Source organism: Drosophila subpulchrella, chromosome 3R (genome assembly GCF_014743375.2).
Source record: "Drosophila subpulchrella strain 33 F10 #4 breed RU33 chromosome 3R, RU_Dsub_v1.1 Primary Assembly, whole genome shotgun sequence".
Taxonomy (NCBI): domain Eukaryota; kingdom Metazoa; phylum Arthropoda; class Insecta; order Diptera; family Drosophilidae; genus Drosophila; species Drosophila subpulchrella.
In genome coordinates, this window is record NC_050609.1 from 9,274,337 (window position 1) to 9,292,729 (window position 18,393).

General features: G+C 45.0%; 9 protein-coding genes across 9 annotated transcripts; 7 read left to right on the forward strand and 2 right to left on the reverse strand.

The window, feature by feature from the left end:
- The first annotated feature begins 220 nt into the window (after positions 1-220).
- Positions 221-2,127, forward strand: LOC119558795 (protein RER1). Its single transcript, XM_037872067.1, has 2 exons — positions 221-788; positions 851-2,127. The coding sequence occupies exons 1-2, from the start codon at positions 720-722 to the stop codon at positions 1,391-1,393; spliced, it is 612 nt and encodes a 203-aa protein (XP_037727995.1). The 5' UTR covers positions 221-719; the 3' UTR covers positions 1,394-2,127.
- Positions 2,128-2,222: 95 nt separating this feature from the next.
- On the reverse strand, positions 2,223-3,921 carry LOC119558779 (3-ketodihydrosphingosine reductase). The gene is made up of 3 exons (XM_037872066.1): positions 3,603-3,921; positions 2,955-3,523; positions 2,223-2,894 (listed from the first exon to the last, which is right to left on the reverse strand). Exons 1-3 carry the CDS (start codon positions 3,817-3,819, stop codon positions 2,670-2,672), a joined length of 1,011 nt encoding a protein of 336 aa, XP_037727994.1. The 5' UTR covers positions 3,820-3,921; the 3' UTR covers positions 2,223-2,669.
- Positions 3,922-4,173: 252 nt separating this feature from the next.
- Positions 4,174-4,732, forward strand: LOC119560848 (peptidyl-prolyl cis-trans isomerase NIMA-interacting 4). The gene is made up of 2 exons (XM_037874511.1): positions 4,174-4,321; positions 4,384-4,732. The coding sequence occupies exons 1-2, from the start codon at positions 4,246-4,248 to the stop codon at positions 4,698-4,700; spliced, it is 393 nt and encodes a 130-aa protein (XP_037730439.1). The 5' UTR covers positions 4,174-4,245; the 3' UTR covers positions 4,701-4,732.
- LOC119560843 (probable glutamine--tRNA ligase) lies at positions 4,705-7,162 on the reverse strand. The gene has a single exon (XM_037874498.1). The coding sequence runs from the start codon at positions 7,117-7,119 to the stop codon at positions 4,783-4,785; it is 2,337 nt and encodes a 778-aa protein (XP_037730426.1). The 5' UTR covers positions 7,120-7,162; the 3' UTR covers positions 4,705-4,782.
- Positions 7,163-7,464: 302 nt separating this feature from the next.
- On the forward strand, positions 7,465-9,427 carry LOC119563327 (serine/threonine-protein kinase RIO2). Its single transcript, XM_037876670.1, has 4 exons — positions 7,465-7,757; positions 7,813-8,191; positions 8,248-8,439; positions 8,495-9,427. The coding sequence occupies exons 1-4, from the start codon at positions 7,550-7,552 to the stop codon at positions 9,330-9,332; spliced, it is 1,617 nt and encodes a 538-aa protein (XP_037732598.1). The 5' UTR covers positions 7,465-7,549; the 3' UTR covers positions 9,333-9,427.
- Positions 9,428-10,646: 1,219 nt separating this feature from the next.
- LOC119553546 lies at positions 10,647-12,181 on the forward strand. Its single transcript, XM_037863988.1, has 2 exons — positions 10,647-11,759; positions 11,814-12,181. Exons 1-2 carry the CDS (start codon positions 10,703-10,705, stop codon positions 12,008-12,010), a joined length of 1,254 nt encoding a protein of 417 aa, XP_037719916.1. The 5' UTR covers positions 10,647-10,702; the 3' UTR covers positions 12,011-12,181.
- A 263-nt stretch (positions 12,182-12,444) lies between these two features.
- Positions 12,445-13,847, forward strand: LOC119563409. The gene is made up of 2 exons (XM_037876776.1): positions 12,445-13,505; positions 13,570-13,847. Exons 1-2 carry the CDS (start codon positions 12,449-12,451, stop codon positions 13,764-13,766), a joined length of 1,254 nt encoding a protein of 417 aa, XP_037732704.1. The 5' UTR covers positions 12,445-12,448; the 3' UTR covers positions 13,767-13,847.
- A 591-nt stretch (positions 13,848-14,438) lies between these two features.
- LOC119552055 lies at positions 14,439-15,849 on the forward strand. The gene is made up of 2 exons (XM_037861813.1): positions 14,439-15,527; positions 15,588-15,849. The coding sequence occupies exons 1-2, from the start codon at positions 14,483-14,485 to the stop codon at positions 15,782-15,784; spliced, it is 1,242 nt and encodes a 413-aa protein (XP_037717741.1). The 5' UTR covers positions 14,439-14,482; the 3' UTR covers positions 15,785-15,849.
- Positions 15,850-16,420: 571 nt separating this feature from the next.
- LOC119555993 lies at positions 16,421-18,085 on the forward strand. Its single transcript, XM_037867727.1, has 2 exons — positions 16,421-17,511; positions 17,570-18,085. Exons 1-2 carry the CDS (start codon positions 16,446-16,448, stop codon positions 17,764-17,766), a joined length of 1,263 nt encoding a protein of 420 aa, XP_037723655.1. The 5' UTR covers positions 16,421-16,445; the 3' UTR covers positions 17,767-18,085.
- Positions 18,086-18,393: the final 308 nt, after the last annotated feature.

An 18,393-nucleotide genomic window follows, 5' to 3' on the forward strand; every position in this document is an offset into this window, starting at 1 on the left:
AGAGGAGACAAGCTTCTAGGTCTAACAGCCTAAAATATGGTTGGCTAATCAAATTTTCATTAAGTAAATATTGCTTTGTCTTTTAAATTATTAAAAATATAGATAAGAATTAGATTACTAATTTTTTATCACGAGAATGCAATTTAAAGTTTCAAACTACCCCTTACGATAGTCACAAGAGAACCGATTGTTCCATCCCCAGCCGATAGTTTGACAGCCCTGCCACTGAGAGAGCATAATGACGTGGTGAACTGTGTGTGAAAAAGAACAATAAATTGCCGACAAATCTCTAGTGTAATTAAATTAGTTACCGCACAGGAACGCACTGAACCCGGTTCCAAACTCTGAGAGTCCTGGAACATTGGCAAGCAGGCTCTGCAAATAGCAATCTCCACATCGACACAATCAAAAATCTCGCAAGAACAAGAGCAGAACCCTACAACAGGGAGGAAGAAGAAGAGGGCGACAACGACGACGGGCGGTGCAGAATATGAATTAGAGAATAATTAGCGATTGGAGCGCGTTAGCCAGTTGGCCTGTTTTGTGTTTTGTTAGCCCCTTTCTGGCAGCCCCTGCCCCTGTCCCCGGCCACAGTCCCAGCCCCCGGAATCGATACACGTGTGCAGCAGCGGGAACGACAACGACAGCGGCGACCGCGTCAAAGTCAACAATAAAAGTCGGGGGCCGGAGATTAATGAGAGGCTAGCTAAGCGACGACCATGATGAACGAGGACAGCAGCGCTGCCAGCGGCGGCGGCGTCAAGAAGTTCTTTCAACGCCTCTCACAGGTGAGCGATCTCGGAGAGACCCAATCGGGACAACAGCTAACCCACATCCTCTGCCCTTACAGACCTACCAATCCACCTTGGACCGGAGCACACCGCACACACGGATGCGCTGGGTGTTCGCCGGCTTCCTGCTCCTGCTCTTCGTGCTGCGTATCTTCATCTACCAGGGCTGGTACATCGTGTGCTATGCACTGGGCATTTACCACCTGAACCTGTTCATCGCCTTTCTGACGCCCAAAATCGATCCGGAGTTTGATCCCTACTCGCAGGACGACGAGGACGAGGGACCCAATCTGCCCACGCGCAGCAACGAGGAGTTCCGGCCGTTTATCCGCCGCCTGCCGGAGTTCAAGTTCTGGCTGTCGGTGGCGAAAAGCACACTTATCGGGCTGATTTGCACGTTCTTCGATTTCTTCAACGTGCCGGTGTTTTGGCCCATCCTGGTCATGTACTTCATTACACTGTTCTGCATCACGATGAAGCGCCAGATCAAGCATATGATCAAGTACAAGTACTTGCCGTTTACGCGCAACAAGCCGCGCTACCAGCGGGTCAACGACCTGGCGGCATCCGGACCCGGCTCCGTCGCGGGCAACGCGAAGTGACAATTAGCCGCACAGACGCCGGACACACGGGCGACGGCAGTGGGAGCGAGCACTCCATCGAGCGCCACCTCTCCCGCTGCAGCGCCACCATCAACAACCAGCGACAGCGCAGCGACCAAGGATGTGGGGTCGTCAACAGTGGGAGGATCAACAGCATCGTCCATCAAACCACCGCAGATCATTGCCATTGAGGACTACTAGAGAAAGCTACCGCAAGCAGCCCGGAATTGGAATTGGATCCAAAAGCAAAACATCAACCAGAACCAAGCTTACAATATGATTTTCCTTTTCGGTTTGTGTAGCATTTTTCTTTTCACTGTTGAGTTGTCGTACGGCGTCTTGTGCAAATTACCTTGTTTATTGTTTAATCTAAATGCTTGTTTAAATTTATATTTATTTACAATGCTTTCTATCTATTGTAAATCCCCCAACGATACCGAAAAAACAACAGATCAGCAATTATTTAATTTTTCATCCTAACTATAATTTTAATATTCTTCTATCCAAAAAGTAGAATTACTGTATTCGAAAACTAATATTTTTGATTTATCATGCTTAGATGCTATAACAATGTATGCCTAAATATATATACACATATATATTTTGCATTACGATTATACAATTTTTGTTAGCGTTAACTATACAAAATGTTAGAAAGGCGAAATGAAAACTGAAACTATAGGAGGTGTACACTGGGTGCGTCTTATGAATAAAGAAAGACACAAGAAATCCAATTTATTTTGAATCAATACGTTGAATTGTGACCGTTTTTAGAAAAGGTGCCGTGGTCTTCGTGTTTATCTAATCGCACATTCGATCGCAGCAATTAAGAGTACATTGAGATATGAAATCCATTTTGATAAGGGAAATACATATCATATTAACTCGAGAAATTACACTAGCGCTTTGGACATTGCTCAAGTGGCTCTTTCCCCTAATCTTTTCAGTGGAGAAAAGAATAATTTAAAAAAGTTTGATTCTCTCAACAAACGTAACACTTTGTTTTTATTCAAACGAAGCTCACACCAACAGTTGAAGCACACGTAATCTTGACTATAAAATGCGATACAAATAGCAAGCAAATAGCTAGCAAGGCAATAATAAAAATGTAAAAAAACACATGTACATATATATTAATGGCTGATAAAAATGAGCCATCTGAAAATTTGGAGTAGCCGTTTTACGTGCAAAATAATTGCACTTTGTGATTTGCAATGGAAACATATAATGTACTGGGCACTTGGAATACTAAAGAGGCATCGAGACAGATAAGCCATCACTTGGCGCCCACTTCAGATCCAGCCTTGGCTTTATCCTCTCGAGCGCATTTGCGTATGACACTGTTGAAGTACTTGTGCAATCCGTAGCTTACTAATCGCAAGGGACCCAAAACGATGGCGTGCAGGAGATTGGTGAAGAAGCCATCCCACGGGAGTAATGCTCCACCCAAGGTGGTGATTAGCCAGCTTTCCGCGCCAACCGTTGAGGTAAAGTTTCCCTTCTAAAATTGAGGATAATGAAGTTAGTTACTGTGCAGATCAACACTCAATAACTAACTCACCAAGGCATCGTTGAGAATAGCTTTGGCCATAACTTCCGGCTCTATCAGGCCGCCTCCGCCAGAGATTATTTTGGTCTCCTTTGGCTTTGATTTCTCCTCCTCCTCGAATCCGGGTGTATTCGTATCGCAGGGCATGGCCAAAGTCACGCTGACCCCGTGCTCCCGGGACTCCATGGCTATCGTCTCGGCCATTGCCCTCAGGGCGTACTTGGTGGCCGAATAGGGACCGTACCCGTAGATGCCAAACATCGCCGCCTGCGAAGCAGTGATCACAATGATGCCCTCGCCCGCCTTTTTCATCTTGGGCAGGACATACCGGGTGCAGTTGTAGGTGCCAAAGAAGTTCACGTTCATCAGCTTGTGCATATCCTGGACAGAGACCTCCTCGAACACACCGCAAATGGCCATGCCGGCGCAGTTGATCAGCGTGTATATGGGGCCAAAGCTGTCCTCGATCTCGCTTAGCACTCGGGAGACCTGCTCATAGTCGCCACCAATGTCCAGGCTTCTGTACTGGAACTTTTGATCTGGCCGCTGGCGGATTACTTCCATCAGAGCCACAGCTCCGCCTGAAAACAAGGTGGGGTATCAAAACCTATGTAGATAAGGTAACTTTGGGTGGGGTTTCCTTTTAGGAGCATTACTCACTCAGCATTTTCTCGTCGCGGGCTATCACCGTCACATTGGCGCCCTTCATGGCGCACTCCACCGCCAGGCAGAGACCAATTCCCTTGGATCCGCCGGTGACAACCACATGACGCCCCACAATGCTTCTCGGCCGCTTGCCCATGACGAACAGGTAGATCAGAACGTGAACCAGCACGGCTATGCACACGCAGAGCACTATCTCCCAGCTCAGTTCCATGTGGCTAAGAGGGAGCGATAATTCCTGGATTTCTTAATCTCTTGTGGGTGGGTTATCTTCGAAGCAAAGTAAAAGCAAGCTTTCTGATTAGAAAGTGCAGCGAAGTATGACCGTTTGCAAAAACAGGTTGCATAGCTATCGATAACTTATCGGATCAGTTCTGCGAACTTTTGATAAAAATAGCTATATCCTAAATCAAACAGGGGTTTTTATCTAAATTATTCTTATAGCATTTTAATAATTTTATCCAAAAGCATAGTTACTCATATTAAATCCTTACATTGATTTAAAATTAATTAACTACTTGGCTGGGTAGATAAAAAATCGCTAGAATTTGTTGAGCAGCACTGCCCATGTGGCAGCTCCAGACGAATTTATTGTTGTTTATTTGGTTGGAATTTGCAGTTTAGAAAATATTAAACGAAAATGCCACCGAAAAAGGACGCAAAGGGCGGCAAGGACGCTGGTAAAGGAGGCAAAAAGCCAGCCGCCGAAGACAAGTGTATGTGCATATAGAATACCGTCAATTTTCAAAGCTATTCACTGACCCTCCAACCTGTGCAGCTGCCGGCAAGGAGAAAAAGGGAGGCAATGCCGTAAAGGTGCGCCACATCCTGTGCGAAAAGCAGGGCAAGATTACCGAGGCCATGGAGAAACTGAAGGCGGGCCAGAAGTTCCCGGAGGTGGCTGCCGCCTACAGCGAGGACAAGGCGCGTCAGGGCGGCGATCTCGGCTGGCAAATCCGCGGAGCGATGGTGGGTCCCTTCCAGGACGCCGCCTTTGCACTGCCCATCTCTACCGTCAACAACCCCGTGTACACAGATCCCCCAGTCAAGACCAAGTTCGGCTACCACATTATCATGGTGGAGGGAAAGAAATAAGGGCTGATTTTATAAATCGAATTTTAATGTGATACGGATGTTGTTTCTATTTTGAGTGGGTCCTGGAAATCCTGTGCTCCTATCACTTTTTGCCCGCATCCTCTTTGAGGCCCACGGTGCGGTTAAACACTATGTGGTTCGTGGTGGTGTCTGGATCCACGGAGAAGAAGCCGATCCTCTCGAACTGGAACTTATCGTAGACCTTGGCCTGGGTAAGGGCCCGATCGGCAAATGCTACGGCCACCGACATGGACTGTTCGCTGATGTCGCTCAGAAAGCCGCCGGGCACCTCGTTGGGATCCTCGGGGTTCTTGTGCTTGAAGAGCTGCTCGTAGAGGCGCACCTCCAGCTGAATCGGTTGCGAAACCCACTGGACAAAGGCCTTGGGCTTCTCGGCCTGCTCGGCAGACTGGCTGGTGCAGATGAGTTCCACCACTTCTCCCGTTGCTGGATCCTTTACAATCTCATCCACGTTGATGACGAGACCAGCGTGCCGGAGTCCTACGGATTGCTTTGGCGCCAGTCGGCGATATCCCTTTTCGGGCTGCAACTTAAAGTCTCCCTGCTCGATATAGATGACCTTGTCCAGGGTGATCTTGTGCGATCCTTGCAGTGGGTTCTGCGGGAAATCAGGCACTTCCAGCTGCACGGGCGCCGCATGTGGGAAGTTCTTGATAGTAACTTTGAGTGGTTCCAGGACAACCAAACGGCGCGGAGCAGTGATATTGAGTACATCCCGCACTGCCGCCTCCAGCATCGCTGGATCCACGGCGATCTGGGCTCCGGTGACGCCCATCTGGGCGCAGAAGTTGTTAATGGCCTCTGCGGGGAAGCCCCTCCTTCTCAGGGCTGTAAGAGTAAACAGCCTGGGATCGTCCCAGTCGTGAACAATCTGTTCCGTGATCAGCTTGGCAATCTTGCGCTTCGAAACGAGGGCGTAGTTCATGTTGAGCCTTCCGTACTCCCACTGCACAGGACAGTAGATACCCAGAGCGTTACAAAGCCAGTAGTACGAAGATCTCCTTGATTGGAACTCCTTGGTGCATAGAGAGTGGGTGATATCCTCGAGCGAGTCGCAGAGGCAATGGGTGTAATCGTAGGTGGGGTAAATGCACCAGTCGGAGCCCGTGCGGTGGTGGGCAATGAACTTGATGCGATACGCCACCGGGTCCATCTTGCCCTCCTCCAGGGTGACCTTCATGCGCAGTGTGGCTGCTCCCTCGTCGATCTTGCCGCGCTTCATGTCCTCAAACAACCGCAATGACTCCTCAATGGGACGCTCCCTCCAGGGGCTTGGCTTCGGGTTGAAGCCCTTTAGCTCCTCCGCTTTCTGGTGACACACGTAAGCCAATCCCTTGTTGATTAGGACCACTGCCCACTCGTAAAGCTGCTGGAAGTTGTCCGACGAGTAGGTGATCTTGTAGGGCTTGTAGCCCAGCCATTCCACCATCTCCTTGATGGCCAAGAAGAACTTCTCCTCCTCCTTCTCGGGATTGGTGTCGTCGTAGCGCAGATAACAAACTCCATCATGGGCAGCTGCGTAGCCAAAGTTGATGTTAATGGCCTTGGCATGACCGATATGCAGGATGCCATTCGGTTCTGGTGGGAATCTCGTGTGCACTTTGCCTCCAGTCCTTGCCAAGTGCTCCTTCAGCAGCCGCTCCGTATGCTCGGTGACCACATAGCCGTCGGCCTTAAAGTTCTCGCCGGGGGCATGGAAGTGCACCTTGGTCTTCATGAGTTCTGCAATCGTGGTGGCCCCATCGGACGCTGCTTCATCGGCTTGGGAGGTAGGAGCTGCATCCGCTTTGGGTTTCGCTGCCTTCGGCTTCTCGCTCGCCTTGGTGGGAGGCTTCAGGTCTGCCTCCGTCTTAGGACCCAACAGATCGAAGATCTCCACATCGATAGCCGCCTTTACGGACTTGGCATCCGCCCACTTAAGCTCGCCACGGACGTCCTGCAGGATCTTGAAGGAGTTAAAGTGGTAGCGCTGCTCTAACAAGGCATCCTTATAGCTGGCTTTGATCTTGGCCTGCACTGTGCGCTCGATCTGCTCCGGAGTGACCACCACTCCCACGCCGCACTCCTTCTCCAGCGCCTGGACATCGATGTTGGCCTTCAGGCTCTGTCCACACTTGAGCACGTACTCCAAAGCGGCGTCCACGCGCTGCGTGTTGTCCAGTTTGCGCTCCACAATGTAGCGCACCAGGAGAGGCAGTTGCTCCGCCGTCTGCGGCTTCAGTTTGGTGGCCATGTGGTAGATCAGCATACCGGTGCCGTCGGACAGGGAGGCACTACCAGCCGCCGCCAACGCCAGTTGGAGGTTCTTGGTGACGTTGGCATTCTTCAGAGTCTCCTTCGCCTTCTGCTCGCTCATGCCGAGCGCCTGGAATTGGGCAATCAAATCCTCGCCAGCCATGTCCTCTGCTCTTTTGTCTCTTTCTGATGACGATGTGCAGCTCAGTATGACCGTTCGCGGCCGGGATAAAAAACACCAGTTGCATTTCTGTGCAAAAAACTATCGCTACTTCCAGTGGTACACTTTCAAAAATAAGTGGTTAGTTTCTTTATTAATTTATTGAATTTTAATTTAAGTACAATATATGGGAATGAAACTAAATAAAATAAATTTAAATTAAACTTGTTTCGGATAAAAAAGCTTAAATATAATTCATTGCACAGTTTGCAGGTGCTGATATCAATAGTAAGAATATCAAATAAATATTATGGGTATTCTTGAAACAGTCGGTGCACTGACAATCGATTCACTGCCACCTCTAGTGCCTGCACGTGTGAACGGAACGAAAACATTGATAAATGCGTTGTTAAACTACCAAAATAAAGCGAAAATGGGCAAATTAAACGTGACAGTGCTGCGCTACCTCACCAAGGAGGACTTCCGCGTCCTCACCGCCATCGAGATGGGCATGAAGAACCACGAGCTGGTCCCCGGACCCTTGGCCGCTGCCATTGCGAATCTGAAGACGGGTGGAGTCCACAAGCTGCTCAAGGAGCTGTGCAAGCACAAGCTGGTGGCCTACGAGCGGGGAAAGAAGTGTATGTTTTGCTTTAGATGGAAAAACTTCAATTAATTGACCACTTTTTCCCACAGATGATGGCTACCGCTTGACCAACACGGGCTACGATTACCTGGCTCTGAAATCCCTCACCTTGAGGGGATCGGTCAGTTCCTTCGGTAACCAAATTGGCATTGGCAAGGAGTCCAACATCTACGTGGTGGCTGACGAGGATGGCACTGCCATTTGCCTGAAACTCCACCGATTGGGTCGCACTTGCTTCAGAAACGTGAAGGCCAAGAGAGACTACCACGGTCGTCGACACAAGGCCTCCTGGTTGTACCTATCCCGCATCTCGGCCACCCGCGAATTTGCCTACATGTCGGCGCTTTATGATCGCGGATTTCCGGTGCCCAAACCCATCGATTTCAATCGACACTGCGTGCTAATGGACCTCGTCAAGGGTTGGCCCATGTAAGATGGTTATTTTAAGTAAATATAATGGTTACTAAATATTTCTTAATTTCCAGGACCCAAGTTCACGAACTGTTGGATGCTCCACAGGTGTACGATGATCTTATGAACCTTATTGTCCGTCTGGGAAATTCTGGGGTCATTCATGGCGATTTCAATGAGTTCAATTTAATGGTTACCGACGACGGCAAGCCCATACTGATTGATTTTCCGCAGATGATGTCCACTTCACATGAAAATGCAGAATTGTAAGAATCCCAAAAATAGTTCTCTGAATCGTATTGATGCCACATTTTATTGCAGCTTCTTCGATCGCGATGTTAATTGTGTGCGTGAAATGTTCCGTCGCAAATTTGGTTACGAAAGCGAGGACTACCCTAAGTTCAGCGATCTCGTGCGTGAGGATGATCTGGATGCTGAGGTTCATTGCACGGGCTATGGCTTTACAAAGGAGATGGAGCAGGATCTTCTCGAGGAGTACGGTATGGTGGAGCAGGCAAATGAGGATGACGAGGAAGAGGATGTTAAAGAGGAAGATGAGCCTCCCACTTTAGTTACTGCGGCAGCTGTAGAGATCGACGAGTGCCGACGTCAGGTGGAGAACGAGGTGACTTACAGCGAGGCCAAGCCAACTCAGAAGTCAGATGACGCAGTGCGTCGGTACATCGAATCGTGTACGCAATATCTGGGCAATCTAAGCGTTGGTCCAGAGATTCCGGATCAAAAGCTTCCCAAGAAAATTGAGGTTTCTCCGCCATTTGAGGCTCCAAAAGTTATTTCAGTCGAAGTTGAAGCTCACCCTACACTGACCGCAGCGGAAGATGCCAGGTCCATTAGTTCCAACGATTTGGATACAGATGAAGTGCCAGAGCTAGCTGGCCTGGATCCTAACTCTCGCATGTATCGTCTTAAAATGGTCGAGCAAATGCTAAATGATGCGAGAAGTCAGCGATCGTACTCAACCACAACCAGTACAATAGCTCCTTCGGTGATCACCGACCGGATACGCAAGAACATGGATATCAAGGAGAAGCGGGAGCAGCGAAAGAAGTGTGTGGCCAAAGGTGAAGCCAGTGCCGTCCATCGTCATCGCAAGGAGAACAAGGATGTGGTGAAAGAATACGCCGGTTGGGACTTCTAGATCAAGTTCGACCTAATAATCTATTAAATAATAGATCATTCTTTCGTACTTCTTATAGTGATATGTATATTTAAAATAAAACCCATTAACAAGAACTAAATTTTGTTTTCCATATTTGGTCATGTTAGTCCCTGTCTGCACCCATCCCCAATTACTCAGTTCTGCTGTGTGTGTTACGTACATGAGCTCATAAAATTTAAAGGATACGTTTTTTATCTAGTGTAATCCCTGGCTAAGCAGATGTCGCCATTATTTGGGCTTGCAGTGCATTAATAGGTGCTAGCGCTTTCATGAGTCAGCGAAATGCTAGAATAGGTATCACTTCATCTGCTTAGGTAGTCTGTAATCGGTCAGTTCGGGGGCTTACATTGTTATCAGGCAAGTCTCGGGTGTCTTTTGAAGAGTATAATTAAAAAGTGTATAGTATCTTTAGTATGGATACTACTTTTGTATTGCAAAGTGGGTATGATCACCAACACTTAAGACATTAAGACATTTTGGAGTAACTCAAATACGAGTATGTACGAGATTGAAATAATTTTAAAATGTAGGAATAAGACAAAACATTTTGTGAAAACTGATAAATTGATTTTCCCAGGGCATTCAAGTTAGTCGACAAGCAGTGAACAAAATTATTCAATTGCGGGCAATGACGAAGGAAGTCGTCGCGACTCGCGAGGTGTATGAGCACCAGCTGTCATTAATATCATGACTCCCTAGTTGTCCTATAAAAGGTCTCCGTCCCTGACAAAATAATAGCACTGGCAATCCCTGAGTGTTACATATAAGATCATAGAATGCCTGAGCACAAACCCTACCATATTCCATCGTGGCTCACAAAGGGCTATGTCCAAGAGATGCTGCGTGCATTCAAGGACGACGTATTTCAGCAGGAGTGTGTCAGGAACTGGACAGGACTGTAAAAACGAAAAAAATTAACAATTTAAAAAGACGAGTATTAAATTGCTACAGTGTTTTTTTAAAGAACTTTCAAGATAAAGATATCAGCCATCTTAATCTCTAGATCTACAGTTCCAAGGTCTATTACGTGGGGCGAGAGGAGAGTTTTATGACTTAATAAAACAAAAAAGCGTGTCTATTCAATGTAGTCCATTAAAAAATTCTACCATCTCTTTAAAAACATAATATATTTTGAAATCACTGTTATAAGTGGAATTGCTTGTTTCTTAGTGAGTTAAACTTATTTACTACTATTATATTAAGGGCAATAACTATAAAGCTTAGAGAGATAGTAAAAGCAAGTGATGTGCGTTTACAAAGTTAGACGCCCTTTAAGATGACAAAAGGGTTGGAACTTCAGCACGAAAGATACACAACCAAAACAACAGAGCTAACGATAGAATCGCATTATGGCTGAGAAAAATACCCTCGAGGCCCCAGCATGGCTTACCGAGGATTACGTGGAAAAAAAATTGTCCAAGTATTTCAAGGACGACTCCCTAAAGTTGAAGAATCTTGGGATTGTGCCAGCGACAGCCAAAGGAGATAATTACGCCAGTGTGATGGCCCGCATCAATGTGGATTACTCTACAAAGGATTTAAAGGACCTGCAGACTGCTACATTCCTGCTTAAGACAACTTTTGCCGACAAGGATCCGGCGGCCATCTTACTGGCCGACTATGGGGTTTACACCAGAGAAATGGACATATACGAGCAGATCCTGCCTCACCTGTCGAAAATGGTTAAGGACGAGATCAAGGATTCCCGGAACTTGTTCGCAGCTACTGTGGATGTAGATCGCGAGCGGGACTCCATCATGTTTGAGGATTTGTCGCAGGAACAGTACAAAGTGGCCTGTCGCCTAAAGAAACTGGACTTGAAACACACTCATTTGGTTCTGGAAAAGCTGGCTATGTTCCACGCTGCCGGAGCAGTTCTTGCCGAGCGAAATCCCGGAATCTTTGAGAAGAACTACGATCGAGGATTTTTTAACAAACATGTGCGAGGCTATCAGCCAACTTTTAAGAATCTTTTGCAGGCCCTGTCCCGCTCCTTAGAACTGAATAAGGATCTAAAAGAGCGCTACCAGAGGAAGATAGATCGTCTAGTCGATAATGTAATGGATTACGGCGAACGTTCGACGTCAGTCAATCCAGGCGACTTTCTAGCCCTAGCGCATGGGGATCTTTGGACAACAAACGTCATGTTTCAGTATGATGAACAAGGTCACCCAACTAACGCCGTTCTAATTGACTTTCAGTTCAGCGTATGGAACTCTCCGGCAATCGATCTGCACTATTTCTTCTCCACTTCGATGCAGGACAATCTTCGCTGGAAACATCAGCCAGAGTTGGTTCAGTTCTATTACTACAAGCTAGTGGAATCTCTTAAGAAGCTGAAGTACTCTCGCCAAATTCCGAGTTTATTTGACTTCCATCTGCAGTTTCAGGCCAGAGCTTTTTATGGTAAGGAAATTGAAATTATTTAATAAAATGTATGTAAACATATATTTCTTCTAGCTGTGTTTTCCTCGCTGATTTTCGAGCCTTGTATGCTTTATACTGGAAAAGAAGAGGCTTCCATTGCACAGGGTATGTCCCTTTCCGAGAGTGGAGTCCGGTTCAGGGATTCTGTTTATCATGCTGACCATATAAGAGAAAAAATGGTTTTCGCACTGCCCTTTCTTGATCAGTTGGGACTACTGGATGATATGTAAATTACCTTATGTTATATTTTAATTAATACATTCTAAAAAAAACCGTCTTATCGATGTCAAAAAATGTGACCTGGCTTTTTATTATTCAAAATTTAAATCTATTTAAATTAGGTTATTATTTTGTAAATTAAAATTATTTTATATAAAGAAAGCGATATTCTTGGCACGGAACCTAATGTAATAATTTAAGTTAGTGTAAGTGCCACCTAAACAATAGTCGCTATTCTATGATAGCACCTACTACATACCCATAGTGCTATACCTTATCTTGATATATTTTCTCGAATTTGCTCTCGGCTAACTTTTCAATTGGTGGCAATTAAGGAGCTTACGTCCCAAGAGATACGCTCTGTGTCATTTATTATTATCATGTTCATACGTCCCGCCGGCATATAAAAGCGTTGCACCTCCTCTGGAAAATAGTAGAATCTCAACATAATGCCTGAGGAAATGACCCATAAGGCGCCCGAGTGGCTGACCGAGGAATACGTGACGAAAAAGTTAAGACTCTACTTCAAGAATGACACTCTGAATGTGGAGAAACTAGAGATCAGGCCGGCGACAGCAAATGGAGAAAACTACGCAAGTGTGATGACCCGAATTAAAGTGGAGTACACCACAGAGGATTCTAAGGATAAGGAGAATACAACGTTCCTACTGAAAACCACGTTTGCCGACAAAGATCCGGCGGCCCATTTGCTCTTCAACTACGGGATCTACACGAGGGAAATGGACATGTACGAGCAGATCCTGCCCCGATTGGCAGATATAGTGAGGGATGAGCTCCACGATTCCCGGAAACTGTTTGCGGCTACCGTGAACGTAGATCGAGAGCGGGACTCGATAATGTTCGAGGACCTTTCCCTTGAGAAGTACAAAGTGGCTTGTCGCGTAAAGAAATTGGACCTGGAGCACACCCATCTGGTCCTGGAAAAACTGGCTGATTTCCATGCTGCTGGAGCAGTTCTAGCCGAGCGCCAGCGTGGGATCTTTGAAAAGAACTACGATCGAGGATTTTTTAACAAACATGTTCGCGGCTACGAACCCGTTATGAAGAATTTTTTGAAAGCCTTGTCGCGCACCCTAGAGTTAAATCAGGATCTGAAAGAACGTTACCAGGGGAAGATTGATCGGCTCATCGATAATGTAATGGATTACGGTGAGCGATCGACGTCTGTTAATCCCGGTGATTTTGTGACCCTGGCCCATGGAGATATTTGGACTACCAATGTTATGTTCCAATACGATGATGAAGGTCATCCCATAAATGCCATCTTTATCGACTTCCAGTTTAGTGTTTGGAACTCTCCGGCCATCGATCTGCACTATTTCTTTTCGACCTCGATCCAAGAGAATCTTCGCCTGCAGCATCAGACAGAGCTGGTCCAATTTTATTATTATAAGCTCGTGAAGGCTCTGAAAAAGGTAAACTATTTGGGCAAGGTTCCCAGTTTATTTGAGTTCCAACTACAGTTCAGGGCGAAAGCTTTTTATGGTGAGTTATCATAATAACTGAAATATTTGCTTACATAATTATTTTAACTAATTCTTTTTCTTAGCTGTATTTTCGTCACTGATTTTTGAACCTACCATGGTGTATAATGGCAAAGAAGAGCCGTCCATAGAGAGCTTTATGACCACTGATGAGAAGGGAGTTCGATTGAGGGATGCAGTCTATCAGACAGAAGAAAATAGAAATAAATTGCCTCTAACGCTGCCGTTCCTCGATCAGTGGGGATTGTTTGACGAAATGTAAACAAGTGTGCTTAAATCTTAAATTGTATTTCATATTTCATCTAATATTTTCAAAAATCCATTAAAAATTGTAATGTAAAAATGTTGCCGTCTTGTTCGTTGGTATAAGCTCTAGCTAAACAGTAGGTGCTATTCCCTGACTTATCAGTACTACACTACATAGAAAAACTTAATTCTTTGTTTAAGAAGAGAAAGGCTCATTAAAAGCTACCTGCCTAGAGCGGCAACAGCTATCTTATTAAATTCTCTCGTTCTTGCTCTCGTCTATCTTTTCAATTGCTGGCAAAAAGATATGCTGACTGGACTTTTTAATATATTTTGTATTCCGTGTTCGTTACAATGCCTGACTAAAGACAGCTGTGAGATGGGGCAAAGCACAGCTAATATCGCCAAAACATTACCCCCACTAAGTGGGCAAGCTTTCGAATGTATGTAACGGTCACTGTAAAGAAAAACCTAGATTCAGAAATATCTGAAAACACTACAGTGGCTCGCAGCTTATTTCTAGCAGAGGTGGAATTGAATTTTCATAATTTATCTCATCGTTAATTCAAGTGAGTTCAAAGATAAGAGGTATGACAGATAAGTGAGATAGATTGATAGATAGGACTGGAATAATAAACATGTACTTATCAATTGCAATCAAGGGGGGATATAAGCCGAACGACACCGATGAAAAATGAGCAATAATAAGGGAACTACGCTACGGATAGTATCATGCCGCATTCAGCACCTGCTTGGCTCACATGGGATTACGTGGAGGAAAAACTGCGGTCCTACTTCAAGAATGACTCCCTTAGAGTGGAGAATCTGGATATCAGGCCAGCTCTTGGCAATGGGGAGAACTACGCTAGTGTGATGACGCGAATCAATGTGGAATACACAATAAATAAATCAAGGGTAAAAGAATCCACCAGATTCCTGGCTAAGACTACTTTCGCCGACCGAGATCCGGCGGCGAAGGTGCTTATGAGTTACGGGGTCTATACCCGGGAAATGGACATGTATGAGCGGATCCTGCCCAGGCTGGCGGATTTGGTGCGGCATGAGCTCGGAGACTCCAGGAAACTGTTTGCAGGCACTGTGAATGTGGATCGCAAACGAGACTCAATAATCTTTGAGGATCTGTCTCTGGAGCAGTATAGAGTTGCTGATCGCCTAAAGAAGTTGGATCTCGAGCACACCCATCTTGTCCTCGAGAAATTGGCTAATTTCCATGCAGCTGGTGCAGCTTTAGCGGAAAGAGAGCCGGGCATCTTTTCAAAGAATTTCGATCGAGGATTCTTTAACCAACACACCCGGGGCTACGAGTCCATTATGAGGAATCTTTTGCAGGCCCTGTCCCGTTCCTTAGAGCTGGAACCGGAGCTGCGTCAGCGTTACCAGGCAAAAATCGATCGGCTGGTCAATCATGTAATGGACTATGGCGAGCGATCGACTTCTATTCGTCCCGGGGATTTTGTAACCTTGGCTCATGGAGATCTCTGGACAACAAATATTATGTTCCAGTACGATGACGAAGGTCATCCAGTCAATGCTATCTTTATAGACTTCCAGTTCAGCGTTTGGAACTCGCCGGCCGTCGATCTGCACTATTTTTTTTCAACTGCTTTGCAGGCAAATATCCGCCTGAAGAATCAGCCAGAGTTGGTCCAGTTCTACTACTATAAATTGAAGGATGCTTTGAAAGCAGTGAAGTATTCGGGACACGTTCCAAGTTTGTTCGCCTTTCATCAGCAGTTCCGAAACAGAGCATTTTATGGTCGATATTTAATTATTTAACATTTATTTTATTACGAAATGTAATTACTTTATCTTTTAGCTGCCTTTGCATCCCTGATTTTCGAGCCTTCGATGGCGTACAATGGCAAGGAAGAAGCGTCCATGGAGCAGATAATGTCGTCTTCGGAAAAGGGAATGCGGTTCAAGGACGACCTATATCAGTCGGAAGAAATTAGAAAGAAGATGCACCTAACTCTGCCGTTCCTTGACCACTTGGGATTATTAGACGTTATGTAAAACAAAAAATTATTTTACATTCTAATTTGTTGGCCTTAAGCAATAAAATAAAATTTACCCAAGTACTTCATCTTATTTATATAACCCACTTTAATAAAAAGAATACTTAAAAATTGTGCTTTTATGTGGTTAAAAGGTGTTAATTAAATTGCTATGTGTGCGAAAATCGCAAAAACGACACAATTGTCATAATAAATGTTTTTCAGATTGTTTTATAGATATTGACTTTTAAATTAGCAATTGAAGATAAGCGGCAATTCTTAGAAAAATGTTCATTAGCTAACGGCTTATTAAGTTCTCTTTGAAACACTAAATTATATTTCGCATTCCTCAAAAATCGTTCAAAAAAGAATAAAAAATGAAGTAGACATAAGAACAAATGATTTTTTTTTATAGTGAATCGGTACCCTTATCAGTTGGGAATTTAGATTTCCTGGAATTCGTAATGCCAGTTGAATACTTAAAGAAAAATGCATTGTATAAAAAACGTAAGCATTCGCCAAGACTCGCAGATCATTCAAGTGTTGTTTGACCATGACAAAGCTAATCGGCACGAGATACTTGCACTATACTTATCACATATACTGGATAAGGCTATAAAAGTAGTGGGTCGCTGTCAGAAATGTTTCAGAAACGAAAGCCCTGAGCTACGGTTAGGATCATGCCTGAGAAAACCACCCACAAGGTTCACCCGGCTCCCGAATGGCTCACCTCGGATTATGTGCAGGAAAAGCTGAGGATCTACTTCAAGAATAGTTCCTTAAAACTGCAGAATTTGCACACAAAGCCAGCCGTGGCCAATGGAGGAAACTATGGCAGCGTGATGACGCGAATCAATGTGGAGTACACCACAAAGGAGGTCAAGGAAAAGCAGGCCACTACCTTCCTGGTCAAGACTACATTTGCGGACCAGGATCCCGCGGGCGATGTGCTCATCCACTATGGGGTCTACACCAGGGAAATGGAAATATACGAGAGCATCCTGCCCCAACTGGCGGACATGGTAAGGAAGGAGCTAAAGGACCCTAGGAAGCTGTTTGCGGCCACCATGGACGTGGATCGCAAGCGGGACTCGATCATCTTTGAGGATATGTCGTTGGAACACTACAAGGTGGCCTGCCGCCGGAAGAAACTGGATCTAGAGCACACTCATCTGGTGCTGGAAAAGCTGGCTAGTTTTCATGCAGCTGCATCCGTTTTCGCTGAGCGCCAACCAGGTATCTTTGCGAAGAACTATGATCGAGGATTTTTTAACAAACACACCCGTGCCTATGGAAAAATCATGACCAATCTTCTGGAGGCCCTATCCCGCTCCCTCAGTTCGGATCAGGAGTTGGGTCCACGATACAAGGCCAAGATCGATCGGCTAATCGAACGTCTAATGGACTATGGCGAAAGGTCCACGACAAATAATCCTGGCGATTTTCTAACCCTAGCTCACGGGGATCTTTGGACCACAAATGTTATGTTCCAGTATGATGACAAAGATCATCCCCAAAATGCCATATTCATCGACTTCCAGTTCAGCGTGTGGAACTCTCCAGCCATCGATCTGCACTATTTATTTGCCACCTCGTTGCAAGATAAGCTCCGTTTCGAACATCAGTCGGAATTGGTCCAGTTCTATTACTACAAGCTAGTGGAGGCCCTCAAAAAGTTAAAGTTTTCTGGTAAAATACCCAGCTTGTTTGATTTCCAAATGCAGTTCCGCTCAAGAGGATTTTATGGTGAGTACCTTCGGTTCCTTATTACCTGAATTATTAATTGAGTTTTATAAATTCCAAGCTGTCTTTTGTTCGCTGATTTTCGAGCCCGTCATGCTGTACGAGGGCAAGGAGGAAGCTTCTCTTGAGCAGGTTCTTTCCAATTCCGAGAGTGCAATGCGATTCAAAGATTCTGTTTATGAGCCAGAGGCCATTAAAAGGAAATTAGGTGTCACTCTACCTTTTCTTGATCAGTTCGGTTTGCTAGACGAAATGTGATACAAAATGTCAGCCCAAAGATAAAAAAAAATAAAACTAAAAAAGTTGTTCTCAAATTAAGAACTTTTGGTCATAGAAATGAGTCAAGACAGAATGTTCAAGAACATTTGATATTTTTTTATATTTTAGAATACTTTATATGGATTTCAAGGAGCTAAACAAAATTAATTAATATTGAAGTTATGTATTTTTATTAAACTCACGACCGCAAGCTTAGAACAAATTGTTCTAAAATTAAGAATTTTGTTTTTAAATTTGGACTGCGTTTTTTCCCTCAGTGTAGTTCAGGTAAATAAAAGTTCTGGGTATACTACGTACTTGGAAATTAGTCTACCAATGTTTGTATAGCACCTTTGACAGATAGTGATAATTGCCATTGCTGCATTCGGCCATAACTGACCTTTTCACATGAGAGACAGTGTTCTTGACTGATAAAGAAAAGGATCTACTTGAAATCGGCAATATAGTGTTAAACTCTTGACAAACAAGAAGTGCAAACAATAATCCAAACCGCGGGTGATAACAGTTACATGCCCTTGAATCGTGGTGAAATAGAAATAGGCGAAATACGCAAAAAGATAAGTCCTATATGACTGGGCAAATAAAATAAAATGCTTTTAATATAAT

What these genes read in the sequence shown, in the direction of transcription:
- LOC119558795 (XM_037872067.1), top strand. Translation starts at nt 720, where the DNA reads ATGATGAACGAGGACAGCAGCGCTGCCAGCGGCGGCGGCGTCAAGAAG. An exon ending in TCTTTCAACGCCTCTCACAG is followed by an intron (nt 789 to 850) that starts GTGAGCGATCTC and finishes CTGCCCTTACAG; the next exon opens with ACCTACCAATCCACCTTGGA.
- LOC119558779 (XM_037872066.1), bottom strand. Translation starts at nt 3,819, where the DNA reads ATGGAACTGAGCTGGGAGATAGTGCTCTGCGTGTGCATAGCCGTGCTG. An exon ending in CCGCGACGAGAAAATGCTGA is followed by an intron (nt 3,524 to 3,602) that starts GTGAGTAATGCT and finishes CCTTGTTTTCAG; the next exon opens with GCGGAGCTGTGGCTCTGATG. An exon ending in CTATTCTCAACGATGCCTTG is followed by an intron (nt 2,895 to 2,954) that starts GTGAGTTAGTTA and finishes CCTCAATTTTAG; the next exon opens with AAGGGAAACTTTACCTCAAC.
- LOC119560848 (XM_037874511.1), top strand. Translation starts at nt 4,246, where the DNA reads ATGCCACCGAAAAAGGACGCAAAGGGCGGCAAGGACGCTGGTAAAGGA. An exon ending in GCCAGCCGCCGAAGACAAGT is followed by an intron (nt 4,322 to 4,383) that starts GTATGTGCATAT and finishes CAACCTGTGCAG; the next exon opens with CTGCCGGCAAGGAGAAAAAG.
- LOC119552055 (XM_037861813.1), top strand. Translation starts at nt 14,483, where the DNA reads ATGCCGCATTCAGCACCTGCTTGGCTCACATGGGATTACGTGGAGGAA. An exon ending in CCGAAACAGAGCATTTTATG is followed by an intron (nt 15,528 to 15,587) that starts GTCGATATTTAA and finishes TTTATCTTTTAG; the next exon opens with CTGCCTTTGCATCCCTGATT.
- LOC119560843 (XM_037874498.1), bottom strand. Translation starts at nt 7,119, where the DNA reads ATGGCTGGCGAGGATTTGATTGCCCAATTCCAGGCGCTCGGCATGAGC.
- LOC119563327 (XM_037876670.1), top strand. Translation starts at nt 7,550, where the DNA reads ATGGGCAAATTAAACGTGACAGTGCTGCGCTACCTCACCAAGGAGGAC. An exon ending in CTCGTCAAGGGTTGGCCCAT is followed by an intron (nt 8,192 to 8,247) that starts GTAAGATGGTTA and finishes CTTAATTTCCAG; the next exon opens with GACCCAAGTTCACGAACTGT. An exon ending in TCACATGAAAATGCAGAATT is followed by an intron (nt 8,440 to 8,494) that starts GTAAGAATCCCA and finishes ATTTTATTGCAG; the next exon opens with CTTCTTCGATCGCGATGTTA.
- LOC119563409 (XM_037876776.1), top strand. Translation starts at nt 12,449, where the DNA reads ATGCCTGAGGAAATGACCCATAAGGCGCCCGAGTGGCTGACCGAGGAA. An exon ending in CAGGGCGAAAGCTTTTTATG is followed by an intron (nt 13,506 to 13,569) that starts GTGAGTTATCAT and finishes TCTTTTTCTTAG; the next exon opens with CTGTATTTTCGTCACTGATT.
- LOC119553546 (XM_037863988.1), top strand. Translation starts at nt 10,703, where the DNA reads ATGGCTGAGAAAAATACCCTCGAGGCCCCAGCATGGCTTACCGAGGAT. An exon ending in TCAGGCCAGAGCTTTTTATG is followed by an intron (nt 11,760 to 11,813) that starts GTAAGGAAATTG and finishes TATTTCTTCTAG; the next exon opens with CTGTGTTTTCCTCGCTGATT.
- LOC119555993 (XM_037867727.1), top strand. Translation starts at nt 16,446, where the DNA reads ATGCCTGAGAAAACCACCCACAAGGTTCACCCGGCTCCCGAATGGCTC. An exon ending in CCGCTCAAGAGGATTTTATG is followed by an intron (nt 17,512 to 17,569) that starts GTGAGTACCTTC and finishes ATAAATTCCAAG; the next exon opens with CTGTCTTTTGTTCGCTGATT.